This window comes from Macaca thibetana, chromosome 7 (genome assembly GCF_024542745.1).
Source record: "Macaca thibetana thibetana isolate TM-01 chromosome 7, ASM2454274v1, whole genome shotgun sequence".
NCBI classification, from domain to species: domain Eukaryota; kingdom Metazoa; phylum Chordata; class Mammalia; order Primates; family Cercopithecidae; genus Macaca; species Macaca thibetana.
The window spans coordinates 105130384-105153451 of record NC_065584.1 but is presented as its reverse complement, the minus strand read 5'-3'; the positions used below and the strand labels follow the sequence as shown (position 1 = coordinate 105153451).

Here is a 23068-nt window from a genome sequence, read left to right as displayed (position 1 = left end):
AGTTATTCGTTGAATCAGGTTGGTGGCTTAAATCTGATTCAGTAAGAGGAATCAACTAAATACCTTGATCATATCAATAAATATATACATGTCTGTCTAGTAGAAAATTGATTTAACTTTAATTTTTACTAATCTTGTGAATGTTGGTATATTAGATATTGATGCATGTATAACTAATGTAGTGGCAGTATGCTGAAAATCACTTTTTCAAGATCTTGAAAGCAGTACAGTAAGGTAGAACTAAAAAAATACAACTTTGGCTATTGGAGTAACGTAGTATTCCAGAAGTTATGGACTCATTGAGAAAGGGAGTGAAGTAGCCCCTCAGGATAAAAAAACAAGAGAAAAATGACCATAGACACCATGGACTACTAACTGCTGTACCCATATTCATAGTGCACAATGATCTAGAACTTGCATACTAGTCTCTCAAAATGTGTATTTGTAAAATTTATATATATTTTTTGTTTTGTCTGTCTGCATTCTCTGCTACAAAGTAGGCAGCAGAGGTAGGTATGTGTGGTGGTTTAGATTGTTGACCCAAATGCTGGCTGACTCCATTGCTTAGTTACTACATTTCTCACAACTTCAGTTTCCTGACCTGCAAATTACGGTAATAATATTCTCCTTCACAGAATGATTACAAGAGTAAATGAGATGATGTGTACCAAATGCACAGTTCAATATCTGATACATTGTTAAGCAGTTGATAAATATTAACAATAAAAGGAAGTGGTTATGTTGTGGAAATAGAAACCAGTATTTAATGAGTACTTACTAGTAGTATGCATATTAAGAATGTATCTTGGCTGGGCGCGGTGGCTCATGCCTGTAATCCCAGCAGTTTGGGAGGCCGAGGCGGGCGGATCACCCGAGGTCAGGAGTTTGAGACTAGTCTGGCCAACATGGCGAAACCCCGTCTCTACTAAAAATACAAAAATTAGTCGGGGGTGGTGGCAGGCACCTGCAATCCCAGCTACTTGGGAGGCTGAGGCAGGAGAATCGCTTGTACCTGGAAGGTGGTGGTTGCAATGAGCCAAGATTGTGCCACTGCACTCCATCTTGGGTGACAGAGACTCCGCCTCAAAAAATAAAAAAAAAGAATATATATCTCTGTCCTTATATCTTAATATCTTACTCCTCGAGCCTCTGTAAGAAAACTGCTGTTATTCCCACTTTCCTTTTCTTTTCTTGTTTTTTTTTTTTTTTTTTGAGACTGAGTTTTGCTCTTGTTGCCCAGGCCGGAGTACAGTGGCGTGATCTCGGCTCACTGCAACCTCTGCCTCCTGGGTTCAAGCGATTCTCCTGCCTCAGCCTCCTGAGCAGCTGGGGTTACAGGCGTGCGCCACCACACCCAACAGGTTTTTGTGTGTGTGTGTTTTTTTTGTATTTTTAGTAGAGATAGGTGTTCACCATATTGGCCGGGCTGGTCTCGAACTCCTGATCTCAGGTGATCCACCTGCTTTGGCCTCCCAAAGTGGTGGGATTACAGGTGTGAGCCACTGCACCTGGCCCCCACTTTTCTTTGAACAGATGAAAATACTCTGGCTAATAGAAGCGAAATAATTTGTCTTAGATCAGACTGTGGTATAAATGGGATTCTACTCAGACTTCAGCACCCGTACTTTTCCCATACCACACTGTGATTTAGCCTCTAGGGAAGTCTCAGTTGAACATAATTAGATAAATTTGTAGTGAATTGGTATTTTTTTCCTCGTAGGAAAAGATAGGTTGGTGTCAATTTTGTGAACAATATGGTGAGCAATGTGGGCATGCCATTTTCCAGCCTGTCAGAATCAATATTTGTCCTTCATTTGAGTAGAATGTGCTTTTTTTTTTTTTTTTTAAACACAGAGAATGAGAATTTGGTCTAGGCAGTTTGTCCAACATTTTGTCAGTCTCTTCAACGCACACGCCATTCTGTTGATCAATGTAGCAGATGGTGGACTTTGGAACTTTTTATCAGAGAATGTGTGTTGAAAAATGTTCTACTTGGAGAGAACGTTCCTTTGACTCATAAAAAAAATTTTCTCTTAAAGGCCTCTTTGCTCCTTGTTGCCTTCAGATTACAGTGAATACTTCCTGCTGTGGGTACCACATGAAGTGTTCCTATAAAGACCAGCCCTTTCCTCTTACAGCAGTGCAGCATTATATAAGGGGGAGAGCACAGGCTTTGGGAGCAGCCCAACCTGGATTCAAATCCATTACTTGTTAACAATGTGCTGAGTAAGAGGGTGCTAATATTTATTGACTGCCTACTGTGTGCCAGGCATTGTTAAATAATTTATGTAGTCCTCATTAATTTCCACAACAACTTTCTTTGCTTTTTCACAGCAACCTTTTAAAAGGACTGTTACAGTTTTTATAGGTCAAGATGCATGCTCAAAGGGGTTAAATATCTAGCTCAAGTTCTCACTTCTTGTAAGTGGTAAAGTTTGATTTTGAAGTGAGGTTTATCAAATTGCTAATGTATGTAGTATACCTTGAACAAGTATGTTAATATTTCTGGTCCCAGTTTCCTCATCTCTGAAACCGGAATACTACTACTTTGAAGGACTGATAAGAGGATTAAATTAGTGTACTTAAAATTTTCTGTCAGTATCTGTTTAAGTAGATACTCAGATAATATTAGTTTCTTCCCTATCTTAAGTAAATAATAATCACAGAAGAGTGAAGGAATTGTCACCTCTGCCTTTATTAAAATAATATTTTACATTTAACTTTGTATTTTGGAAAATTTTGAACTCAGAAAAGATACAAGAAAAATGCAATGAACTCCTATATACCCTTCATCCAAATTCTCCAATTTTTAACATTTGGTTACGTTTGCTTTATCTATGTGTGTGTATATATACATATATAGAATTTTACTGAAGTCTTTGAGAGTAAATTGCAGAATCGTGACCTTCTGTTCCTAAATATTTCAGAATGTATTTCCTGAGAACAAGGACAGTCACTAAATACAGTAACAGTGCATTTATCAAAATTAGTAATTTATCATTAATACAATAATCTAATATATAGTAGTTTATATTCTACTTTTCACCATCTGCTTAATAGTATTCTTTTAAGTATTTTTCCTCCTGATCTGGATCACACACTGGATTTAGTTGTTACGCTTTAGTCTCCTTTGCCACCTGTGCCTTTTGGGCCATTACTGCCACTAACATTGGGTTGTACTAGAATTAGTTCCTTAGATTATCTGTCTCTTCAGAGAGTGATGATCTCAAACCATCTTAAACATTGTGAGTAAAACAGAAGAATATTTGTACTCTTCCGCCCTGGAGTGAACTCCCAACAAATACTTGAGTACCTACGTATGTCAAGAGATTGTGCTGAGTAGTGGAGATCAGCGGGTCGGGAGATACATGGTCCTGGTTCTCAGTGGGACTTACAGATGAGTAAGATTGTTATGGTGCAGTTCAGCAAGTCTTGCTGAGCTCACAAGATAGAGACTGCTCCGGGAAGTGTGCTGGAAACTAGATAAAATTCAGGGCTCCTAAGGATGTTTAAAAACAATATTAATTACCTCATGACAAGAAGATCGAAAATTTCAAGGTAATCATATTGTCAGCCTTTCATATCTTAAAGTCTGTTTTGAAATCTGGTTGAATGTGAAGATCTAAGAGACTTTAACACTATCTGATGTGTAGTGGTAATGGAACAATGCCTGTACTGCATAATTGCCACAGTTGGTGGTAAAGTACCTTCTTTTCTTCAGGGTGATAGTTTCCTTATTGGAATTAAAAAATAAAGCAGAAGGCGGTAGAAAGCTCTATAGACCTTCCTGCAGTATTTACATTCCTTCGTCTACAGATCTTTCTTTCACTTGTTTTTTGTCTTTGTTTTTTAAAGTGTCAGCTGAGGCTATGGTGCCTCTTAATTCACCAACTGAAACAACCAGAATTTCTAGTACATTTGTGGTTATCCTTTCCTGTCCTGCAAGACCTGATGTGGTTACAATATAATCTTTGTTCACATTTTTCAAGGTAAATTTTAGATGCCCAGCCATAGTCCTCTTTATGGCAGAAACACAAGGCTGACGGACAACTTAATTACCAACTGTAGTCGTAGGAAGGGCTTCCACTTAAGAGAATGTTGAGTAGTTATTTTACAAGTCTAAAGGAGACTGAATGCGGAAGATGGATTTAAAATGGACATGTGGTAGTTGTACATAAAGAAAATCTGTGCTAGAATTATAGAGCATTCAGATACGCCTAGGGTTCTAGGTATCGACCTCACAGTTCACCTAAGAAGGAGGGTGGACAGAGAGAGAGCAGGGCTTTGCCTTGCCTTCCCTCTACTGGCCCTGTCACACATAGCCACTCTATTTCTGCATATGATTTTGTCTGAAAACATGCAGCTACTTAAAAGTTTGAAAACTAGTGTCTTAGTTGTATTTATGAAATTGTACCAAGCCATGGACTCCTGAGGTTCCTTGCAGCTCTGTATAAAGCCTGTGAGCTCCTTTCTTCACAGGTGTTTGCTGTCCATTGGTTGCATGCTTTGGGAACATAGGTTCCTGGTTTCATTGGTGCATGGTAACATTGAGTTAAACAGAGCATACTGTGAAGCAGATGATGCTGGAACTAATGGTTCCTGTGAACTGTTTGTACTATCACTACCAGTGCTTCAGAGAGACAATTCACTTTATTTATACTCTGTTACAGTGTCTTCAAATGTGCATCTTTCCAATTGTGAAATCAGGTACATTTTGATCAATGCTGTTATACCATTTTATCATAATTTAATTTGCAACGGTTTTTTGCTTTAGTAGTACATAAGATGATGATGGCTTTACAAGTAATAGCATCTTAATTTTGATGAAATATGCTATATTTAGTGCATAAATATAGTGCCACACATATAAGGGTAAAACTCCTAATACATTCTTTCCTGCTTTTTTGCATCTGTGAGGGTAGCAATAACTTCAGGGGGCCAAACTGTGGCTAACAGTAATTAATGTTGAGACATTAATGTTGAGGCAGATGTCATATATCTTTGTAGCTCTAACCTCTAGCATAGTGCCTACCACTTAATAGGTGTTCAGTAAACATTTCATTGAATGGTCTTTTAATATTAGTTTATGAGGCTAGACCATTAAAACAAAGTTTTAGTTGGGAGTAATTAGAAAAAAGAAAATGACTTACTTTTTTTTTGTTTGTTTGAGGCGGAGTCTCACTCTGTCACCCAGACTGGAGTGCAGTGGCATAATCTCAACTCACTGCAACCTCCGCCTCCGGGGTTCAAGTGATTCTTCTGCCTCAGCCTCCCGAGTAGCTGGGATTACAGGTGCGTGCCACCACACTCGGCTAATTTTTTATATTTTTTTGGTAGAGATGGGGTTTCACAGTGTTAGCCAGGGTGGTCTCAATCTCCTGACCAGCCAGGATGGTCTCAATCTCCTGACCTCAGGTGATCCGCCTGCCTTGGCCTTCCAAAGTGCTGGGATTACAACTGTGAGCCACCACACCCAGCTAGATCAACATTTTTTAATTCTGCAAAACTCAGGGTTGACAGGGATAAAGAAAGGCCACTGGATTTTGAGATTTACTTATCACCCGAAACCTGTGACAAAGCTTTGGTAGCGTTCAGCATAAGTAGGAGGCCGGGTGTGGTGGCTGATGCCTGTAATTCCAGAACTTTAGGAGGTAGAGGAGGATGGATCACCTGAGGTCAGGAGTTCAAGACCAGCCTGGCCAACATGGCGAAACCCCGTCTCTACTAAAAATACAAACATTAGCCAAGTGTGGTGGTGCATGCCCTGTAATCCCAGCTACTCGGGAGGCTGAGGCAGGAGAATCTCTTGAACCCGGGAGACAGAGGTTGTGGTGAGCCAGGATCACACCATTATACTTCAGCCTGGATGACAGAATGAGACTCCATCTCAAAAAACAAAAACCAAAATGAGTAGGAACCAGATCACAAAGCCTTAAAATGTTGAAATGACTGGAAAGGAGATCTACCTCCTTTGAAGGAAAGAGGAAGAGGAAGACAGAACATGGTTCATTGGGTTCAGCAGGGTTCATCGACTCCAGCACTACTGAGTTTGGACCTGATAATTCTTTGTTGTAGGGAGCAGTCCTGTGCATTGTAGGACCCCCTCCTACTACTGAGTTGTGACAACCAAAGATGTCTCCAGATATTGTCAAATGTTCCCTGGGGGCCATATTCCTTGGGTGAGAACTGATGGACAGGGTTGAATAAGCATTGCTGCTGCTGGAGTTGGGAAGGAACTAGTCCAGAAGTGGGTGGAAAACCCTAGGCAGCCAGGGGATGATTTACTGAAGCAGAGACCCAAGGAGGGCAGGAGGAAACAGAGCAAAACTTTTGTCTGGAAGGGGTATCCTGAAGTTGGAGAGAATGGGGAAATGCATTGTGTGTGTGGTTTGTTTTTTGTTTTTTGTTTTTGTAATGATGGTTGTTTTGGCTTACATTAGATGGTCTCAGGCTTATCACTAAGAAAGGAGAAAAGGTCTTTTGAGAATGAAGTAGGCAAAGTTAATGTTTGGCATTAGAGGAAATTATATAAACTTTAAATAATCCCAGCAGGGGAAGATTAGTATACAGGTGACTAAAAGGATTACTGAGCAGCAATGAGGCCTGGCTGAATGGGACTTTTGAAGCAATTATTAAAAACATTAGTAAAATGTATATCTCAACCACCCTGATACTTTTTATATTTGTGCATTTTATGGCCTAGACTTATGTACATTTTTTTTACTTTTTATTTTGCTTATTTCACAGAACTTTGTAGATTTCAATGTTATTGAACTTTTATTTCAGTTATTTTTAATGGCTACATAATAGCCTATAGATCTGTTCTTTAATTTACCAATTAGCGCTGCAGTAACTGACTGGTTATTTCAGTTATTTTTAATGGCTACATAATAGTCTATAGATCTCTTCTTCAATTTACCAATTAGTGCTCCAGTAACTGACTGGTTAGGTTGCTTCCAGTTTTTAATGAAGTTATGCCAAAAGTTGCAGTAAACATTCTTATGCATAGAGTTTTGCCAGATTTTACTGGTGGACCCAGTAAAGGTTTTATACAGTGGTAACACAGAGCAGGAAATGTATTTTCTGAAATGTCACATTAATGAGGCCTCCTTTGATTCACCACATTTAAAATCGCAACCTTCAATCCTGCTTTAATCTCCATAGCATTTGCTATCTTCTGGGTGTTTTACTTATTCATCTTGATTGCTGTTGTCCCCCTTGTTCAACAGAACAAGGATTTTGGTTTGCGTCATCAGCACCTTAAATAGTGCCTGGCACATACATACTTGCTAAATGAATGGATGATGGGACTTAGCCAGACCTGGAGGTGAAATGAGTTTGGAAGAGTGTCAGTAGCAACAGATATTCATGGAAGTCAGTGGAAAAATAATTGCAATGACTGATCTTTAGCATCTAGAGGGATGAGGAAGCAACAGAAGTCCCCAGGGGCGTGAATTGGGAGATTGAAAGGTTAGTACCTGGAGGCAGTTGTGACAACAAAAGCGCATTCCTGTGGAAGGTGAGAGTGGGAGAGGTAGAAGGTAAGTAGGCTGTAGTTAGAGAAAGGGATTTTCTAAGGTTTAGATATTATAAATGGAACAATTTGAGAATTAGTAGTAGTAAGGTTGGTAGAATACTCCATTTCGCAGAGAATGGACTGTGTCACTTTTTAATTGCCCCTGCCTTGGCAAACAGTGCCCTCTAATCTTGTTATATTTGGGTCATGCTCAGTGGTGGTATATAAAGCTGTTTTTGTTTTTAGAGATCTTTTTTGTTGGAATATGGCTGTATGTGATAATCTGATTAAGCAGATATGCCACTAATGTCTGCCACACAGTAAGGCATGTTAGTGACTATGTCAGTGTAGGCTTGAAAGGTGACTTGATATAGAAGTTTTCTCCCCGCTGTTTGACTTCTTGAGTCATTTATTTGACCCGTCAAGAGTATTTTACAAGTACTTTTCTGTTTGAGGTCATTTTACTCAAAGTATAGCAGCTTAGTAAAATATGTAAAACATCTAGTATAGCATATGCCATTCTTATTTTAAGCTGCTTTTGGGGAGCTCTTGGGCATGGAAATTGTAATAGTAGTTTTTTGGAGTACACTTAATTGTCATTACCCTCAGCCAGTACATGATTTTCCATTGCTTTATAGGTTTTCCACTGTAGCATATTTTTTTTTAAGTTTTTTTTTTATATTATTATTATGCTTTAAGTTCTGGGATACGTGGGCAGAACGTGCAGGTTTGTTATATAGGTATACAAGTGCCATGGTGGTTTGCTGAACCCATCAACCTGTGATCTATGTTAGGTGTTTCTCCTAATGTTCTCCCTTCCCTAGCCCCTGACCCTCTGACAGGCCCGGGTGTGTGATGTTCCCCTCCCTGTGTCCACGTGTTCTCACTGGTCAACTCCCACTTACAAGTGAGAACATGTGGTGTTTGGTTTTCTGTTCCTGTGTTAGTTTGCTGAGAGTGATGGTTTCCAGCTTCATCCATTTCTCTGCAAAGGACATGAACTCATCCTTTTTTATGGCTGCCACTGTAGCATATTTTTAGCTTTAAAATTCCAATTAGTCTCAGGTGAACTGTTAATGACAGACAGGTGTGACTTAGTAGAAAAAACTCTGGAGAGACAGTTGAAGTAATCTTTCTCATGTTTTTCAGTGGCTAGATAGCATGTCTGTAATTTCTTACATCTTTAGTTTCTTCCATTTCAAAACATGGTAATGATCTCAAATATAACCTTCCTCCCAGAATCTCAGGGATACTTTACCAATCTACTGTTTGCTTTGGTGAGATTATAATAACTGTAATATAGGTTGAGAGGCCAAGGTGGGTGGATAACCTGAGGTCAGCACTTCAAGACCAGCCTGGCCAATGTGACAAAACCTCTCTACTAAAAATACAAAAAAATTTGCTGGGCATGGTGGGACGTGCCTGTAATCCCATCTTCTCAGGAGGCTGAGGCAGGAGAATTGCATGAACCCGGGAGTTAGAGGTTGCAGTGAGCCAAGATCGCATCACTGCGCTCCAACCTGGTCGACAGAGCAGGACTCTGTTTTAAAAATAAATAAAATAAAATATGATGTGATATGGGATGTTCAAAGGTGTTAATGTTGTAAGGAAAGGAAAAATAACATTTCAGATAAGGAGGAAAGGGTTGATGGAAAGCATAATCTATTGTAGTGCCTGATCTTTGAGCTGCTAGGAACCTCATCAGAATGCTGTTTGAGGAGTGTTTTCGTTATGTTTAAAGCTTTCAGAGAAAACAGGATTTTCTGATAAAAGTAGAAAAATAGAAAAAAGTAGAAATGTTTTTCTACTTAAGAAGGGAAGGCTTACTAGGAATTTTTTTTAAATGAATGAAAGAGTAGAAGGAGGAAGAATAGGCAGTATCCGTGTGTGACTGCTCTGTGCCAAACACCATAGATGTAGTTTTTAATGCACATTTTCTCTAATTCTCAAAACAATGCTTAGATTATAATATCTGTGTTTGCATATTATGAAATTAAGGCTTAGAAAAGTTAAGAAATTTGTCTAGCAGCATATAGCTGGGAAATAAAATTTTGTCCCCAGAAATCTCTAACTCTGTATAGCATACTGTGTATCAAGCTAATGAGAAAGAATAGTGACACCCACAGTTAGGGCTTCAGACATTTACATTTGTGCTGAATGTAGAAGAGGGTGCTTAACACTTGAAACGCATGCTCAGGTACAGTAGTTAAGTAATATGAGATTGTGTGGGGTATCATTGTGTGCCTCATCCCTGTTGATTGTATGCCCCAAGATTCTTTCATCTGCTGTAAAAGCATAGCACAGATTATGTATTGTGTCACAGCAGGCATTACGGGCATGGGTATGCCTTCTGGAAGCAAGAGTGGAATCAGAGGTGCTGTAGCCTTTAGAGGAGAAACCCACTTGCCTCGTTCAAATCAGTTGGCATATAATGGTGGAAAGTTGTTATATATGTTTATAATGATATGAGTTGAGCAAACTTGCTACGAAGTTTAAGTTCTTGGAACCAAGTGCTTTATTCCAAATAAGATGATAATTATATTGACAAGTGTTGAACAATATGTCATCGTAACAGTTTTTCTTTGTGTAATTGACTTCAATAATCTTGAGGGTGTTTTCTGCACCTGTTGTTAGAAAAGTTGGAGTGCCCTTATAAGGGTTGGAGTGAGTGGTTCTTCTCTTCCCATTATCATCAACTGTAGTTAGCATATGGTCTAATTTATTTTAAGAACACCTCTTAATAAGCCTTGATTTTGTTGAAAATCAGGCTAAAACCATCTTCCTTGCACTTCCTCATTACTTGGTTGTTAGCATAATATTAACTATTATTAGATCTCAGACATCTCTTTATCTTGATCTAAAGAACATTGTTAGGGCTAGGAGTCCTGCAGTTTTCATTTAACCCATTTGTGATCTCTTGTGAGGAGGATGGAGCTATTAGTTATATGCCTGAATCATTTGGGAGGTATATATACTAATTTTTGCTGCTGAACCTCAAAGAACAATCAGGTTGGAAATATGAAGTAAGACCTAGAAGGTTAAGCCTATGTCTGGGAGGCAGAATATATATGCATTAACCAGAGATTGCTTGCGTGTAGGGAGAATGCTGGAGAACCAGACTCCTGGAGCAGTTTATCCTATGAAATACCGTATGGAGACTGTTCTGTGAGGCATCATCGAGAGTTGGACATCTATACATTAACCTCTGAGTCTGAATCACATGAACACCCATTTCCTGGAGACAGTTGCACTGGACACATTTTTAGACTTATGAACATCCAACAGCAACTAATGGTAAGTCAGAAAGCTTTTATTTTTAAGTGTGTGCATGTGCATGTGTATGTTTTGTATGTGTGTCCCCGCCCTCCTCCAATGAACCTTGATATAATTAGAACATAAAAATACTTTCCTGGCCGGGCACAGTGGTGCATGTCTGTAATCCCAGCACTTTGGAAGGCCGACACAGGTGGATCACTTGAGCTCAGAAGTTTGAGACTAGCCTGGGCAACATGGAGAAACTCTGGCTCTACAGAAATTAGCTGGGCGTGGTAGTGTATGCCTATAGTCCCAGCTACTCGGGGATCTGAGGCAGGCAGATCGAGTGAGCCTAGGAGGCAGAGGTTGCAGTGAGATGAGATGACACCACTGCACTCCTGCCTGGGTGACAGAGCAAGACCTTGTCTCAAAAACAGAAAAAGAAAGACTTTCCCCAAAGATTGTGAGAGCTGTAAAGCAGTGTTAGCAGTATTAAATGTTACCACTTACAGATCAGAGCTAGCATTAAGGTTGTAGCAGTAAGGGGACTGAGAGGTTTTTTTCATTTGTTTTGGGAATAATGAAAGACACATATTTCAGGTACAGAAATATGCAACAACTAGAATTAAATTATCCCAGCATGAAAGGATATTTGTCTGTGTTTGGCTTAACTTTACAAAATGAAAGAAGCAAAACAGTTTCTGAGATTGTTGCCAAAGAACAAGAACCAAATTTAATCAGGAGTATTTTTATAACTATTTTAGTGAGTGATGATATGTACCATTTGAATATAGTATTACTATATTTAAATCAATAGTTGCATGATACAAAGATCACTAAAAAAAAGAAAAGATTTTATAATCCACTCAAGTCTTCAAGATAAAGTTGTTGCCAAACATAAAAACATTACAGACTACCTGTTAGCATTTATTACAAATAATATAAACGTCATACGTGTACATCTCTCTTGGCCATAACATCTGAAAGGCTATGTTTAGGTAATTTTTCCACCCAGTTTATTTCAGAGCTGATTTGATTTGGAAACCACTTGACAGTAATTTCATTTAAGGTCAGCTCAATGCCAGAGGCTTCTTTGGGAGCATGCATTATTTGAGACCAGCAAGCCAAGAAATTCCATAAGGTTATGTGATGCTCCCACTTTTGTGTTTTAGAATTGTGTTTGTTCCAGAGCAGGTGACATTTCATTTTCCTCTGAGTGGACTTCTAGGCAATCAGATTTTTCCTTAGAGCTCTTTTTACTAGGTGAATGGTAGTCCACTTGAAAATACAGTTTTGCAGGTCCCAAAGCTACCTGCCAAGATATGGGAATAATTGGCAGGCAAATACAAGAAATTAAAACTGTGGGAACATACATGTGTTACTTTCTTCAGGCAACACTACTGTTTCTCCAGATTTCTGTTTTATAATGTTTACTGTTTATTAAATTTAATGACTTCATTTCCTGATTTTTAGGAGATTGTCATACTCTCACTAGGATTGGAAATAAGCCAATTTTGAATACTCTTAAGGAACCTAACACAGAAGCTTTTAGTGAAAGTCCATTTTGCTTGTACACTCTAATAGAAAGACTTTAACAAGCATGACACATTTTATACTTGTATGTATAAACTTTTACAATAGGCTCAGTAAGATAAGAATGGTATGATGATGGAATCCTGTAAGTGCCCAGTATATTCACTGAATGAGTAAATGAATGAGAGGATGGATGGCAGTAGATATGCATATTATTGCAGTAGATCAAGTAATGAGTGGCAAGCAAACCAGATGTTTGGAAAAATAGATTTTAAGGGTTGAGAAAATAGTATTTTTGTAAGAATTTTTGAAATTTTGATATGAAGGTAAATTCACTAAAGATCACCTGTATTTGTTTTTCTCCATTTTTCCTAAACCTTGCTGCATGCACATGAGATTTTTGCATGTTTATAAACTTAGATTAATAATTTTTTTCTAATTGCAATATGGTCCTCATTGTTAATAATGGGTGGTATTTCTTCCATCAGTTTTATGAACCATGATTTTCTTAATCATTCCCATGCTGTTGGTTGTACCTGTTTATATTTTTAAAATACTTTAAAGTTGCAAAATCCATTTTTGAGATTACATATAGTATCCATAACACACTCTGACAGTATATAGGTGTGTGTTCTCATTTATTTTATATTTAGTATGTTCTGGTTTTATCAAAAGGTAAAAGAATACCTGCCATGCCACTGTTCCTGAAATTATGAACCCATAACTCAATGGTTAAGTTAGATTGGTTGGAACATATTTTGGGGATTAAAGGACTCTGAACTCCTCAGTATAAATATTTAGGGCACAGGAGCATTGGCTGCACCTTGTAATGGAAAAGAGCTGGGATTTGTTTTTACTTGTATATATGAGGCAGGGCGGAAATAGGCTCTGCCCCGCTGAAGACAATAAAAAATATAGGTGGGACACAGTGACTCACGCCCTATAATCCCAGCACTTTGGAGGCCAAGGTAGGAGGATCCTGTAGGCTCAGGAGTTGGAGAACAGCCTGGGCAACATAGTGAGACACCATCTCTACAAAAAATAAAACAATTAGCCAGGTGCAGTGGTACACACAAAAAATAAAACAATTAGCCAGGTGCAATGGTACACACCTGTAGTCCTAGCTACTCAAGAGGCTGAGGCACAGGGTCACTTGAGCCCAGGAGTTCGAGGCTACAGTAAGCTATGATCACACCACTGCATTCCAGCCTGGCCTCAGAATGGGAGATCCTACCTTAATGTTAGCGACTCATTTGAAGATATTCACTGAGGTTTTTAAAAATAAGGTTTTTGAGACTCAATTTTAATCTACTTCCTAAAATAAGTTCAAAATTTAGAAAATAGATATTTCATATATCCTAATCCATTTTGAACATCCCAGTGTATAGGCAGATATGAGAGGAGAGTAATATCAGAAATAAGAGGAAAGTTATTTGTATTCTTTTAGATTAGCTTATCATGTGACCTTAGAAGGGCCAGAATGGAAGTGAGTTCTGTCCAACAGGATTTTTGCTCAGAGGTGTCAGTGACATCTTCTCCTACGAGCAGTTTTTTAAAAGTGTATTTCATTTCCTCCTAGAAAACAAACCTCAAGCAGATGGACAATCTTATGCCCTTAATGGTGACGGCACAGGATCCTTCCAGTGCCCCAGAGACAGATGGCCAGTTTCTTCCCTGTGCACCAGAGCCCACGGACCCTCAGCGACTTTCTTCTGAAGAGATCGAGAGCACTCACTGCTGCCCAGGGATCCCTGTTGCACAGACTGAAAGTCCCTGTGATTTGTCAAGCATAGTTGAGGAGGAGAATACAGACCATTCCTGTAGGAAGAAAAATAAAGGTGTGGAAAGAAAAGGGGAAGAGGTGGAGCCAGCACCTATTGTGGACTCTGGAACTGTATCTGATCAAGACAGCTGCCTTCAGAGGTTGCCTGATTGTGGAGTAAAGGGCATGGAAGGCGTTTCGTCCTGTGGAAACAGAAGTGAAGAAACTGGAACAAAATCTTCTAGAATGCCCACAGACCAGGACTCCCTGAGCAGTGGAGATGCTGTGCTGCAGAGAGACTTGGTCATGGAGCCAGGCACAGCCCAGTATTCCTCTGGAGGTGAACTGGGAGACATTTCAACAACAAATGTCAGTACCCCAGAGACTGCAGGGGAAATGGAACATGGGCTCATGAATCCAGATGCCACTGTTCAAAAGAATGTGCTTGAAGTGGGGGAAAGTACAAAGGAAAGATTTGAGAACTCTAATATTGGCACAGCTGGAGCCTCTGACGTGCACGTCATAAGTAAGCCTGTGGATAAAGTCAGTGTTCCAAACTGTGCCCCTGCCGCCAGTTCCCTGGATGGTGACAAACCTGCTGAGTCTTCACTTGCATTTAGTAATGAAGAAACCTCCATTGAAAAAACAGCAGAAACAGAAACTTCACAAAGTCGTGAGGAGAGTGCTGATGCTCCAGTAGATCAGAATTCTGTGGTGATTCCAGCTGCTACAGAAGACAAGATTTCAGATGGATTAGAACCTTATACTCTCTTAGCAGCAGTCATAGGTGAGGCAATGTCACCCTCAGATTTAGCCCTTCTTGGGCTAGAAGAAGATGTAATGCCACACCAGAACTCAGAAACAAATTCATCTCATGCTCAAAGCCAAAAGGGCAAATCCTCACCCATTTGTTCTACAACTGGAGACGATAAACTTTGTGCAGACTCTGCATGTCAACAGAACACAGTGACTTCTAGTGGCGACTTGGTTGCAAAACGGTGTGATAACATAGTTAGCCAGCCTGAAAGCACCACAGCAAGGCAACCCAGCTCACAAGATCCACCCAATGCCACCCACTGTGAAGACCCACAGGCTAATACAGTCACCTCTGACCCTGTAAGGGATACCCGGGAACGTGTGGATTTTTGTCCTTTGAAAGTGGTGGATAACAAAGGCCAACGAAAAGATGTGAAACTAGATAAACCTTTAACAAATATGCTTGAGGTGGTTTCACATCCACATCCAGTTGTCCCTAAAATGGAGAAAGAACTGGTGCCAGACCAGGCAGTAATATCAGACAGTACTTTCTCTCTGGCAAACAATCCAGGCAGTGAATCAGTAACCAAGGATGACGCACTTTCTTTTGTCCCCTCCCAGAAAGAAAAGGGAACAGCAACTTCTGAACTACATATGGCTACAGATTGTAGAGATGGCCCAGACGGAGATTCGAATGAGCCTGATACACAGCCACTAGAAGATAGGGCAGCAGACCTGTCCACGTCCTCCACTGCTGCAGAGCTTCAGCGTGGGATGGGGAATACCAGTCTCACAGGACTTGGTGGAGAGCATGAGGGTCCCGCCCCTCCAGCAATCCCAGAAGCTCTGAATATCAAGGGGGACACTGACTCTTCCCTGCAAAGTGTGGGTAAGGCCACTTTGGCTTTAGATTCAGTTTTGACAGAAGAGGGAAAACTTCTGGTGGTTTCAGAAAACTCTGCAACTCAGAAACAAGATAAGGATATAGCAGTGACCTGTTCCTCCATTAAGGAAAATGCTCTTTCTTCAGGAATGTTGCAGGAAGAGCAGAGAACACCACCTCCCAGACAGGAGACTCTACAATTTCATGAAAAATCGGTCTCAGTTGATGGTGCCAAGGACAAAGCACTTCAGCTAAGTAATTCACCGGGTGCACCCTCTGCCTGTCTTAAGGCAGAAACTGAACATAACAAGGAAGTGGCCCCACAAGTCTCACTGCTGATTCAAGGTGGGGCTGCCCAGAGCCTGGTGCCACCAGGAGCAAGTCTGGCCACAGACTTAAGGCAGGAAGCCTTGGGTGCAGAGCACAACAGCTCCTCTTTGTTGCCATGTCTGTTGCCAGATGGATCTGATGGGTCTGAGGCTCTTAATTGCAGTCAACCTTCTCCTCTGGATGTTGGAGTAAAGAACACCCAATCCCAGGGGAAAACTAGTGCCTGTGAGGTGAATGGAAATGTGATGGTGGATGTTACACAGGTTAATGCTCTACAAGGGATGGCTGTTCCCAGAAGAAAGAATGTATCACACAACACCCAAGATATCCTGATTCCAGACGTCTTGTTGAACCAAGAGAAGAATGTCATCCTGGGTTTGCCAGTAGCTTTACAGGACAAAGCTGTGACTGACCCACAGGGAGTTGGAACCCCAGAGATGGTACCTCTTGATTGGGAGAAAGGGAAGCTGGAGGGAGCAGACCACAGCCGTACCAGGGGCGATGCTGAGGAAGCCCAGATAGACACTGAAGCACATCCTGTCCTACTGCAGCCTGCTGCCAAAGAGCTCCCCACAGACATGGGGCTCTCATCCCATGATGATGAGGCCCCAGCTGGCGCGAGGGAAGTCCTGCAAGCCTTGCCCTCAGGCAGGGAAAGGAGCACTCCCTCTCTACCTTGCATGGTCTCTGCCCAGGCCACACCTCTGCCTAAGGGAGCAGACTTGATAGAGGAGGCTGCCAGCCGTATAGTGGATGCTGTCATCGAACAAGTCAAGGCCGCTGGAGCACTGCTTACTGAGGGGGAGGCCTGTCAAATGTTACTGTCCAGGCCTAAGTTGTTGGGTCCTCTCACTGAAGGGCTAGAGAATGCTTTTACAGAAAAAGTGAGTACTTTCCCACCTGGGGAGAGCCTGCCAATGGGCAGTACTCCTGAGGAAGCCACAGGGAGCCTTGCAGGATGTTTTGCTGAAAGGGAGGAGCCAGAGAAGATTATTTTACCTGTCCAAGGGCCTGAGCCAGCAACAGGTAAGCAAAACATAATACAAAATTAGCAGTCTGAGCAGCAGATTCCCTTAAGAGTCACTGTGGTGTCCTGGTAAAAATATAGGCATCTTTGTTGTTTTGAGGTCTTGCACTCATTGGGTGGGTAGTCAAGTTAATAGTCACCACCATCAGGAGAGGCACGTCATCTCAGGGTTGCACAGATTTTGTTTCCTGTGTTGTAGACTTAACTGCTTGGTTGCTTAAGCTTATAAACACTCTTATCTGTCATTCTGGAGTGGTTGCAACTTTGCAAACCTGGAAAACAATGCCTAGATCACAGGTATTCCAAAATGATGAAGGAATTTAGCAGATGTTTTTATTCACATGGCTTAATCCTTTTCTCTGGTACCATAGAAAACAGTGCCAAAAAGCTGTGTTCTATTTACAAGCCTGAAACTCCCTTCCTCCCCTGTCATCCTAGTCTGTATTCTGAGCAAATTTAGAGTCAGAGTGGTTTCATGAACAGCTATAAGTATTGTTCTAACCTGACATCTCAACACCCAGAATGGTGGTATTAGGTCATTGGTTTTTTTGTGTGCTTTTATTTTATTATTATTTTTTTTGAGCTAGGGGTGTTGTTGACAGGGAACTCCTTCCTTTTCCTGCTTGGGGAACGGACCTCTAGTTCCATTGCCTGTTGCTTTTGGGCAGCAGTCTGGGAATTCAAGACCCTGCACAGTGCAGGGGATAGGATGCAGGATTTCCGCCCAAGCCCAGTCTGCTGAGCTGCTGTCACAGGGCAGACCTTGTGTCTGCTTTATCTTGGTGAAGCAGCTGCACTGAGCAGATTGCTCACACAGCAGCCTGTTCCATCTGTGGGTAATCATGTTCCGAGACAGCAAAGAGAAACCGCTATTGCTCGGTGGAAATAAACTATCTGAATAAAACTTCTTATCCGGGGTTGAGGCTGAAGCTGAAACGGGAGTCGGACACAATCTTGACTCTTGAAGTCTTTAAAGGTCAGTTTGATGCACACTTTTATACCACCACCTGTTACCAGCTGTAGACGGAATACCCATCTCCATGCTTGCCCCTAGGCTTTTGTAGGTAAGAAGTAGCTTGTTTTGTCTTTATTGTTTATTTTTGCTGTTCTTTTCAATTTTTGAAAATCCCTTTACATGTATGTATTAAGAGTGTGGGGGAGGGTTATGGAGAGAAATGAATCAATGGAGCAAAAGAAGTTGCTTTGGAAGAAGCGCAATTTAAATACAGTGGTCATTTTCCCTAGTAAAGGGCTTTTAGCCATTTATAATCTTTTCCCTCCCCAGTTGAGGGATTTAAGGAATCCCAGAATTTTTGATGCCTTTAGCTTTTTAGTTTTATTAATGTTTTGGATTGTTAGTGATAAATATTTGTTGACTGTTGTCTCAGAATTTAAATGAGAAGGTCTCTACTTTTTTAAAAGAAAGCCACAACAACAAGTCTATTTTGGGGGCCCTGGCAGGTTGGCATTTCAGAAGAATGGGAGTGGCTGTAAGCTGATGCCTGGCGATGTTCTTTTCATTTGGGTGCTGTGTCCTTGGCCACATGGGCTAGAATTATTTCTCTTTCTGGCTCAGTGGTCAGAATTTAACTCAAGCAAGTGTGAACTCTGTGGGGATTGTGTCTGTAGTATCCTATGAGAAAAAGTAAAAACCAGGGAGAATTTCAGACTTTGATTTTTATTAGCACTTATAGTACAGTTGGTAAGAAATGATGGATGTTTAGGATGTTGAGGTTTTGAGAAGGAAGAAAAAATGTATGACCTTTCAGCAGTATATATGGGCTTGGGGTTGGTAAATTTTGTGTAGGTGAGTTACTTGTCCTGTTACCAAAAGGAGTCATACTCATGGTCTCAAACTACAGAGGAACTCAGTACTCATGGTCTCAGACTACAGAGAAAGTAGCCAGTCATGAAGAAATTGGTGCTTTCTTCAGAAAATGGCCAGGATTGGGAAAATCCCTGGTCACATTGCTTTAGAGAAAAAGCACCTGAGTGTGATCTCAGAGCCAAAGGGTATTTTCTAGCAAGTTTACATTCTACTCATAGATTTAATCATACTGTTTTATGAGTGAGAAGACATAGGTTTAACTGCTGATTTGGAAGGGGCCAGTTTGAAAGAAGGGGATGTGGCCCTTGACCCACCAGAAGCATTGCCCACAGTGCTTAGGAAATCAGTGGTGCATGACTGAGCCATGCCAGTCCTGCAGAGGCTGCTGACACCCCTCAAGTGTCAGTAATCACTGTTTACTAGTGTGACTGGTTGCTGTGCCAAGATGCATCTTTTCAAAGTTGATAGATATAGGAAAGGAAGGAGGTACCAAAAATCACATCCCCAGAGGAAAGCAACCCTCTTTCCCCCCAGAAATTACTCTGACTCACTTAGAGATGTTTTGATCAAGGGATAGTTCTGAGGGGATTGCTTAGATTTTAACTTTAATAACATTTTATGAAATTTAACACAGATTTTGGTTCTTTGGGCAAGGAAACTGGTTTACCTATTTTTAAACTGCTGGTAAGATTATATAATTATTGGCTGGGCACCGTGGCTCACACCTGTAATCCCAGCACTTTGGGAGGCCGAGACGGGTGGATCACAAGGTCAGGAGATCGAGACCATCCTGGCTAACACGGTGAAACCCCGTCTCTACTAAAAATACAAAAATTAGCCGGGTGAGGTGACGGGCGCCTGTAGTCCCAGCTACTCGGGAGGCTGAGGCAGGAGAATGGCGTGAACCCGGGAGGCGGAACTTGCAGTGAGCTGAGATGGCACAACTGCACTCCAGCCTGGGCGACAGAGCGAGACTCCGTCTCAAAAAAAAAAGATTATATAATTATAAGGGCAAAGAAAGAAGAAAAGAGGTTCATCTATAGAAATGTAACTCTTACAAATTTAAGGTAGACTTTCGTATATATCATGTGCTCCTAAAATAAAAATATAATTTATTCTTTGGCGAAAGAAACTTCTATGATCTTTAGTGTGGGGAGCATTTTTCTAGCCAGAGTAGAGGCATCACTAGGTTAATAACCACAGATATATTTCCACATGAAATCGAGATGACAGTTCCATTTGCATTTGGATTATTAAGGTGAATTTTAACTGTTCAGTCATCAGTCCCCTTTAAAGAAGTGTCAGAAGCCTAAATTTGCCTCAGACATCATTTATCACTTCCTTCCTGTATCTGCTTGACCATGTGGTGGTCAAGTAGCAAAAACCACCACTGTTTTTGGTCTGTTGAGCATGGCCAGCAAGAGGACAACTACGTAATTCTCGAGAAAACATGCACAGAAGTGTTTCTCTTAAGAAAGGGATAGCTTAGTCTGTGATTAGGTTTCAGTTTTGGAAGAAATAAGGATTAAAAACAAGAAGTAACTGCTGAGTAGTTCGTTCTTACTGGTTACAGTGATGGGTGGGTCAGAGTGTGTTGTATGGTAGTGAAAGTCAGACTTGTCCCAGAGGCTTTGTCTCATTCTCAGTGGCTTTTTCCTTTTTGTTTTGTACAAATCCTTCTTGCTTTTTTGATGATGGCCGAGATGGACTACCTAGCTTCAGCTATTAATCTGTTCCCCCTGAAGCTTATGAATTTAGTTTTCCGTATGCAAGTTGGTGCTACACTCAGATTTGTCATAAAAAGTTAATAGTGAAATGGATGTTCAAAAGACATTGAATTGGATCCTCACTTAGTTCTAAGCCCCTACAAAGGCTAGGGAAAACCAATAACCGTGTGATAAAGGAATAGCTCAGCATAGGGTCAGAAATGACACTAGGCGCTGACAGCAAAAGAATACTTTTCCGCTATAACACAAAAGCAAAAACAAAACACATGAAACCTGGAGCATGTTGTATAAATAGTAAGGCACAGAAATCAGTTTTTAAAAATGTACTCTGTAATCTCCCTGCTCTTTCAGAAATGCCGGACGTGAAAGCTGAAGATGAAGTGGATTTTAGAGCAAGTTCAGTTTCTGAAGAAGTGGCTGTAGGGAGCATAGCTGCTACACTGAAGATGAAGCAAGGCCCAATGACCCAGGCGGTAAGTGGCATCAGTAAGTCTATATGAGCACAAAATGTGTTTATCCTGTTCTGCTATGTCTTATTTATGGCTTTGTCTTTTATTTGAGGGTAAGTGGGCAAAATAGTGTTTTCCCCCTTCTCTCTTGTGCTGTTATATAAATGTGTATATGTTGCTGCAGTTAAGCTTTCATAAATGGTATATACCAGACAGCGAAGTTTTGGAATGGGCTTGTTACATGTTTTCTTGCAGATTATGCTGAAAAACATTTTCCCCATGAGCACGAGACTTTAAAATTTGTCAGTAAGCTTAAATTGTCACAAAATCGGAGTTACCACAAAAGGGGATCTATAAACCTTTTCTTTATTTCTTTCCTTTTCTCCCTCTTTTTTTTGAGATGGAGTTTTGCTCTTGTCACCCAGGCTGGAGTGCAGTGGCACAATTTCAGCTCACTGCAACCTCTGCCTCCTGGGTGAAAGCGATTCTCCTGCCTTCACCTCGTGAGTAGCTGAAATTACAGGCATGTGCCACCATGATTGACTAATTTTTGTACTGTTTGTGGAGATGGGGTTTTGCCATATTGGCCAGGCCATTTTTGAACTGGCCTCAAGTGATTCATCCGCCTCAGCCTGCCAAAGTGCTGGGATTACAGGTGTGAGTCACGGCGCCCGGCCTATAAACCCTTCTTAAACCTGACTCTTCTTTCTTTATATAAAAACTGATAGCCAAAATGAGATTTTTACTTTATAGCTCAATAGTAACTGTCTAACTTATGAAGTATATCATTTTCAGCAATGAAAAAAAAATGTTCAGTAGGCCAGACGCAGTGGCTCACACATGTAATCCCAGCACTTTGGGAGGCCAACGCGGGTGGATTACCTGAGGTTGGGAGTTCAAGACCAGCCTGACCAACATAGTGAAACCCCATTTCTACTAAAATTACAAAAAAATTAGCTGGGCGTGGCTACAGGCGCCTGTAATCCCAGCTACTTGGAAGGCTGAGGCATGAGAATCATTTGAACCTGGGAGGCAGAGGTTGCAGTGAGCCAAGATCGTGCCATAGCATTCTAGCCTGGGCAACAGAGCAAGACTCCGTCTCAAAAAAAACAAGAAAAAAAGGTTCAATCAATATGGGTTTTTTTTTTCAGAATAGCTTTTTTTGGGATATGATTCACATACCATAAAATCCACCCAATCAAATGAAGTGCATAGGTCACTGGTTTTAAATAGATTTACAGAGTTCTGCAACCATCGCCACTGAGGCTCTAATTTCAGAACTTTGTCACTCCAAAAAGAAACCCCAGACCCATTAGCAGTGTACCTCTCCTTCACTCTTCCCCCCCCGCTCATTCATCTACATTTGCTCTCTATGAATCCATAGAGAGATTTGCTGTGAGAGTGTGAAAGTGGCTATAGATAGTACGTAAATTGCCCATTCCAGAACTTCATATAAATGGTATAACACAGTATGTGATCTTTTGTGACTGGCTTCTTTCACTTAGCATAATATTTTCAAGTTTCATCCATGTTGTGGCATTGATCAGTATTTCATTACTTTTTATTGTCAAACACTGTTCCGTTGTATAGATATAGCACATTATTTTATGTGTGTATTTGGATTGTTTCCACTTTCTGGCTACCGTGAATAACACTGTTATGTACATTTGTGTACAAAATTATGTGGACATATGTTTTTATACACCTCGTGGAGTTGCTGGGTCATGTGGTAATTTCCATTCATTTGGTTTTAAAAATATTTTTCTTCAAGGTCTTGAGATTATTTTTCTTTGTTTAAAGCTATTAACTTTATTTTATTTTATTATTTATTTATTTATTTATTTATTTATTTATTTATTTATTTTTTTGAGCTGAAGTCTCACTCTGTCACCCAGGCTGGAGTACAGTGGCAGGATCTTGGCTCATTGCAACCTCCACCACCTGGGTTGAAGCAATTCTCCTGTCTTAGCCTCCCGAGTAGCTGGGATTACAGGGACTCGTC

General features: G+C 40.7%; 1 protein-coding gene across 14 annotated transcripts in view; it reads left to right on the top strand.

Annotated features, from left to right (window-relative positions):
* Positions 1 to 23068, top strand: part of AKAP13 (A-kinase anchoring protein 13) — a 352869-nt gene that overhangs the window by 173934 nt on the left and 155867 nt on the right. For all 14 annotated transcript variants that reach the window (XM_050797981.1, XM_050797976.1, XM_050797966.1 and 11 more), the window contains 3 exons: positions 10615 to 10810; positions 13884 to 17061; positions 20969 to 21090. In XM_050797981.1, coding sequence (XP_050653938.1) covers positions 10615 to 10810; positions 13884 to 17061; positions 20969 to 21090 — 3496 coding nt within the window. The remainder of the gene's footprint in view (positions 1 to 10614; positions 10811 to 13883; positions 17062 to 20968; positions 21091 to 23068) is intronic.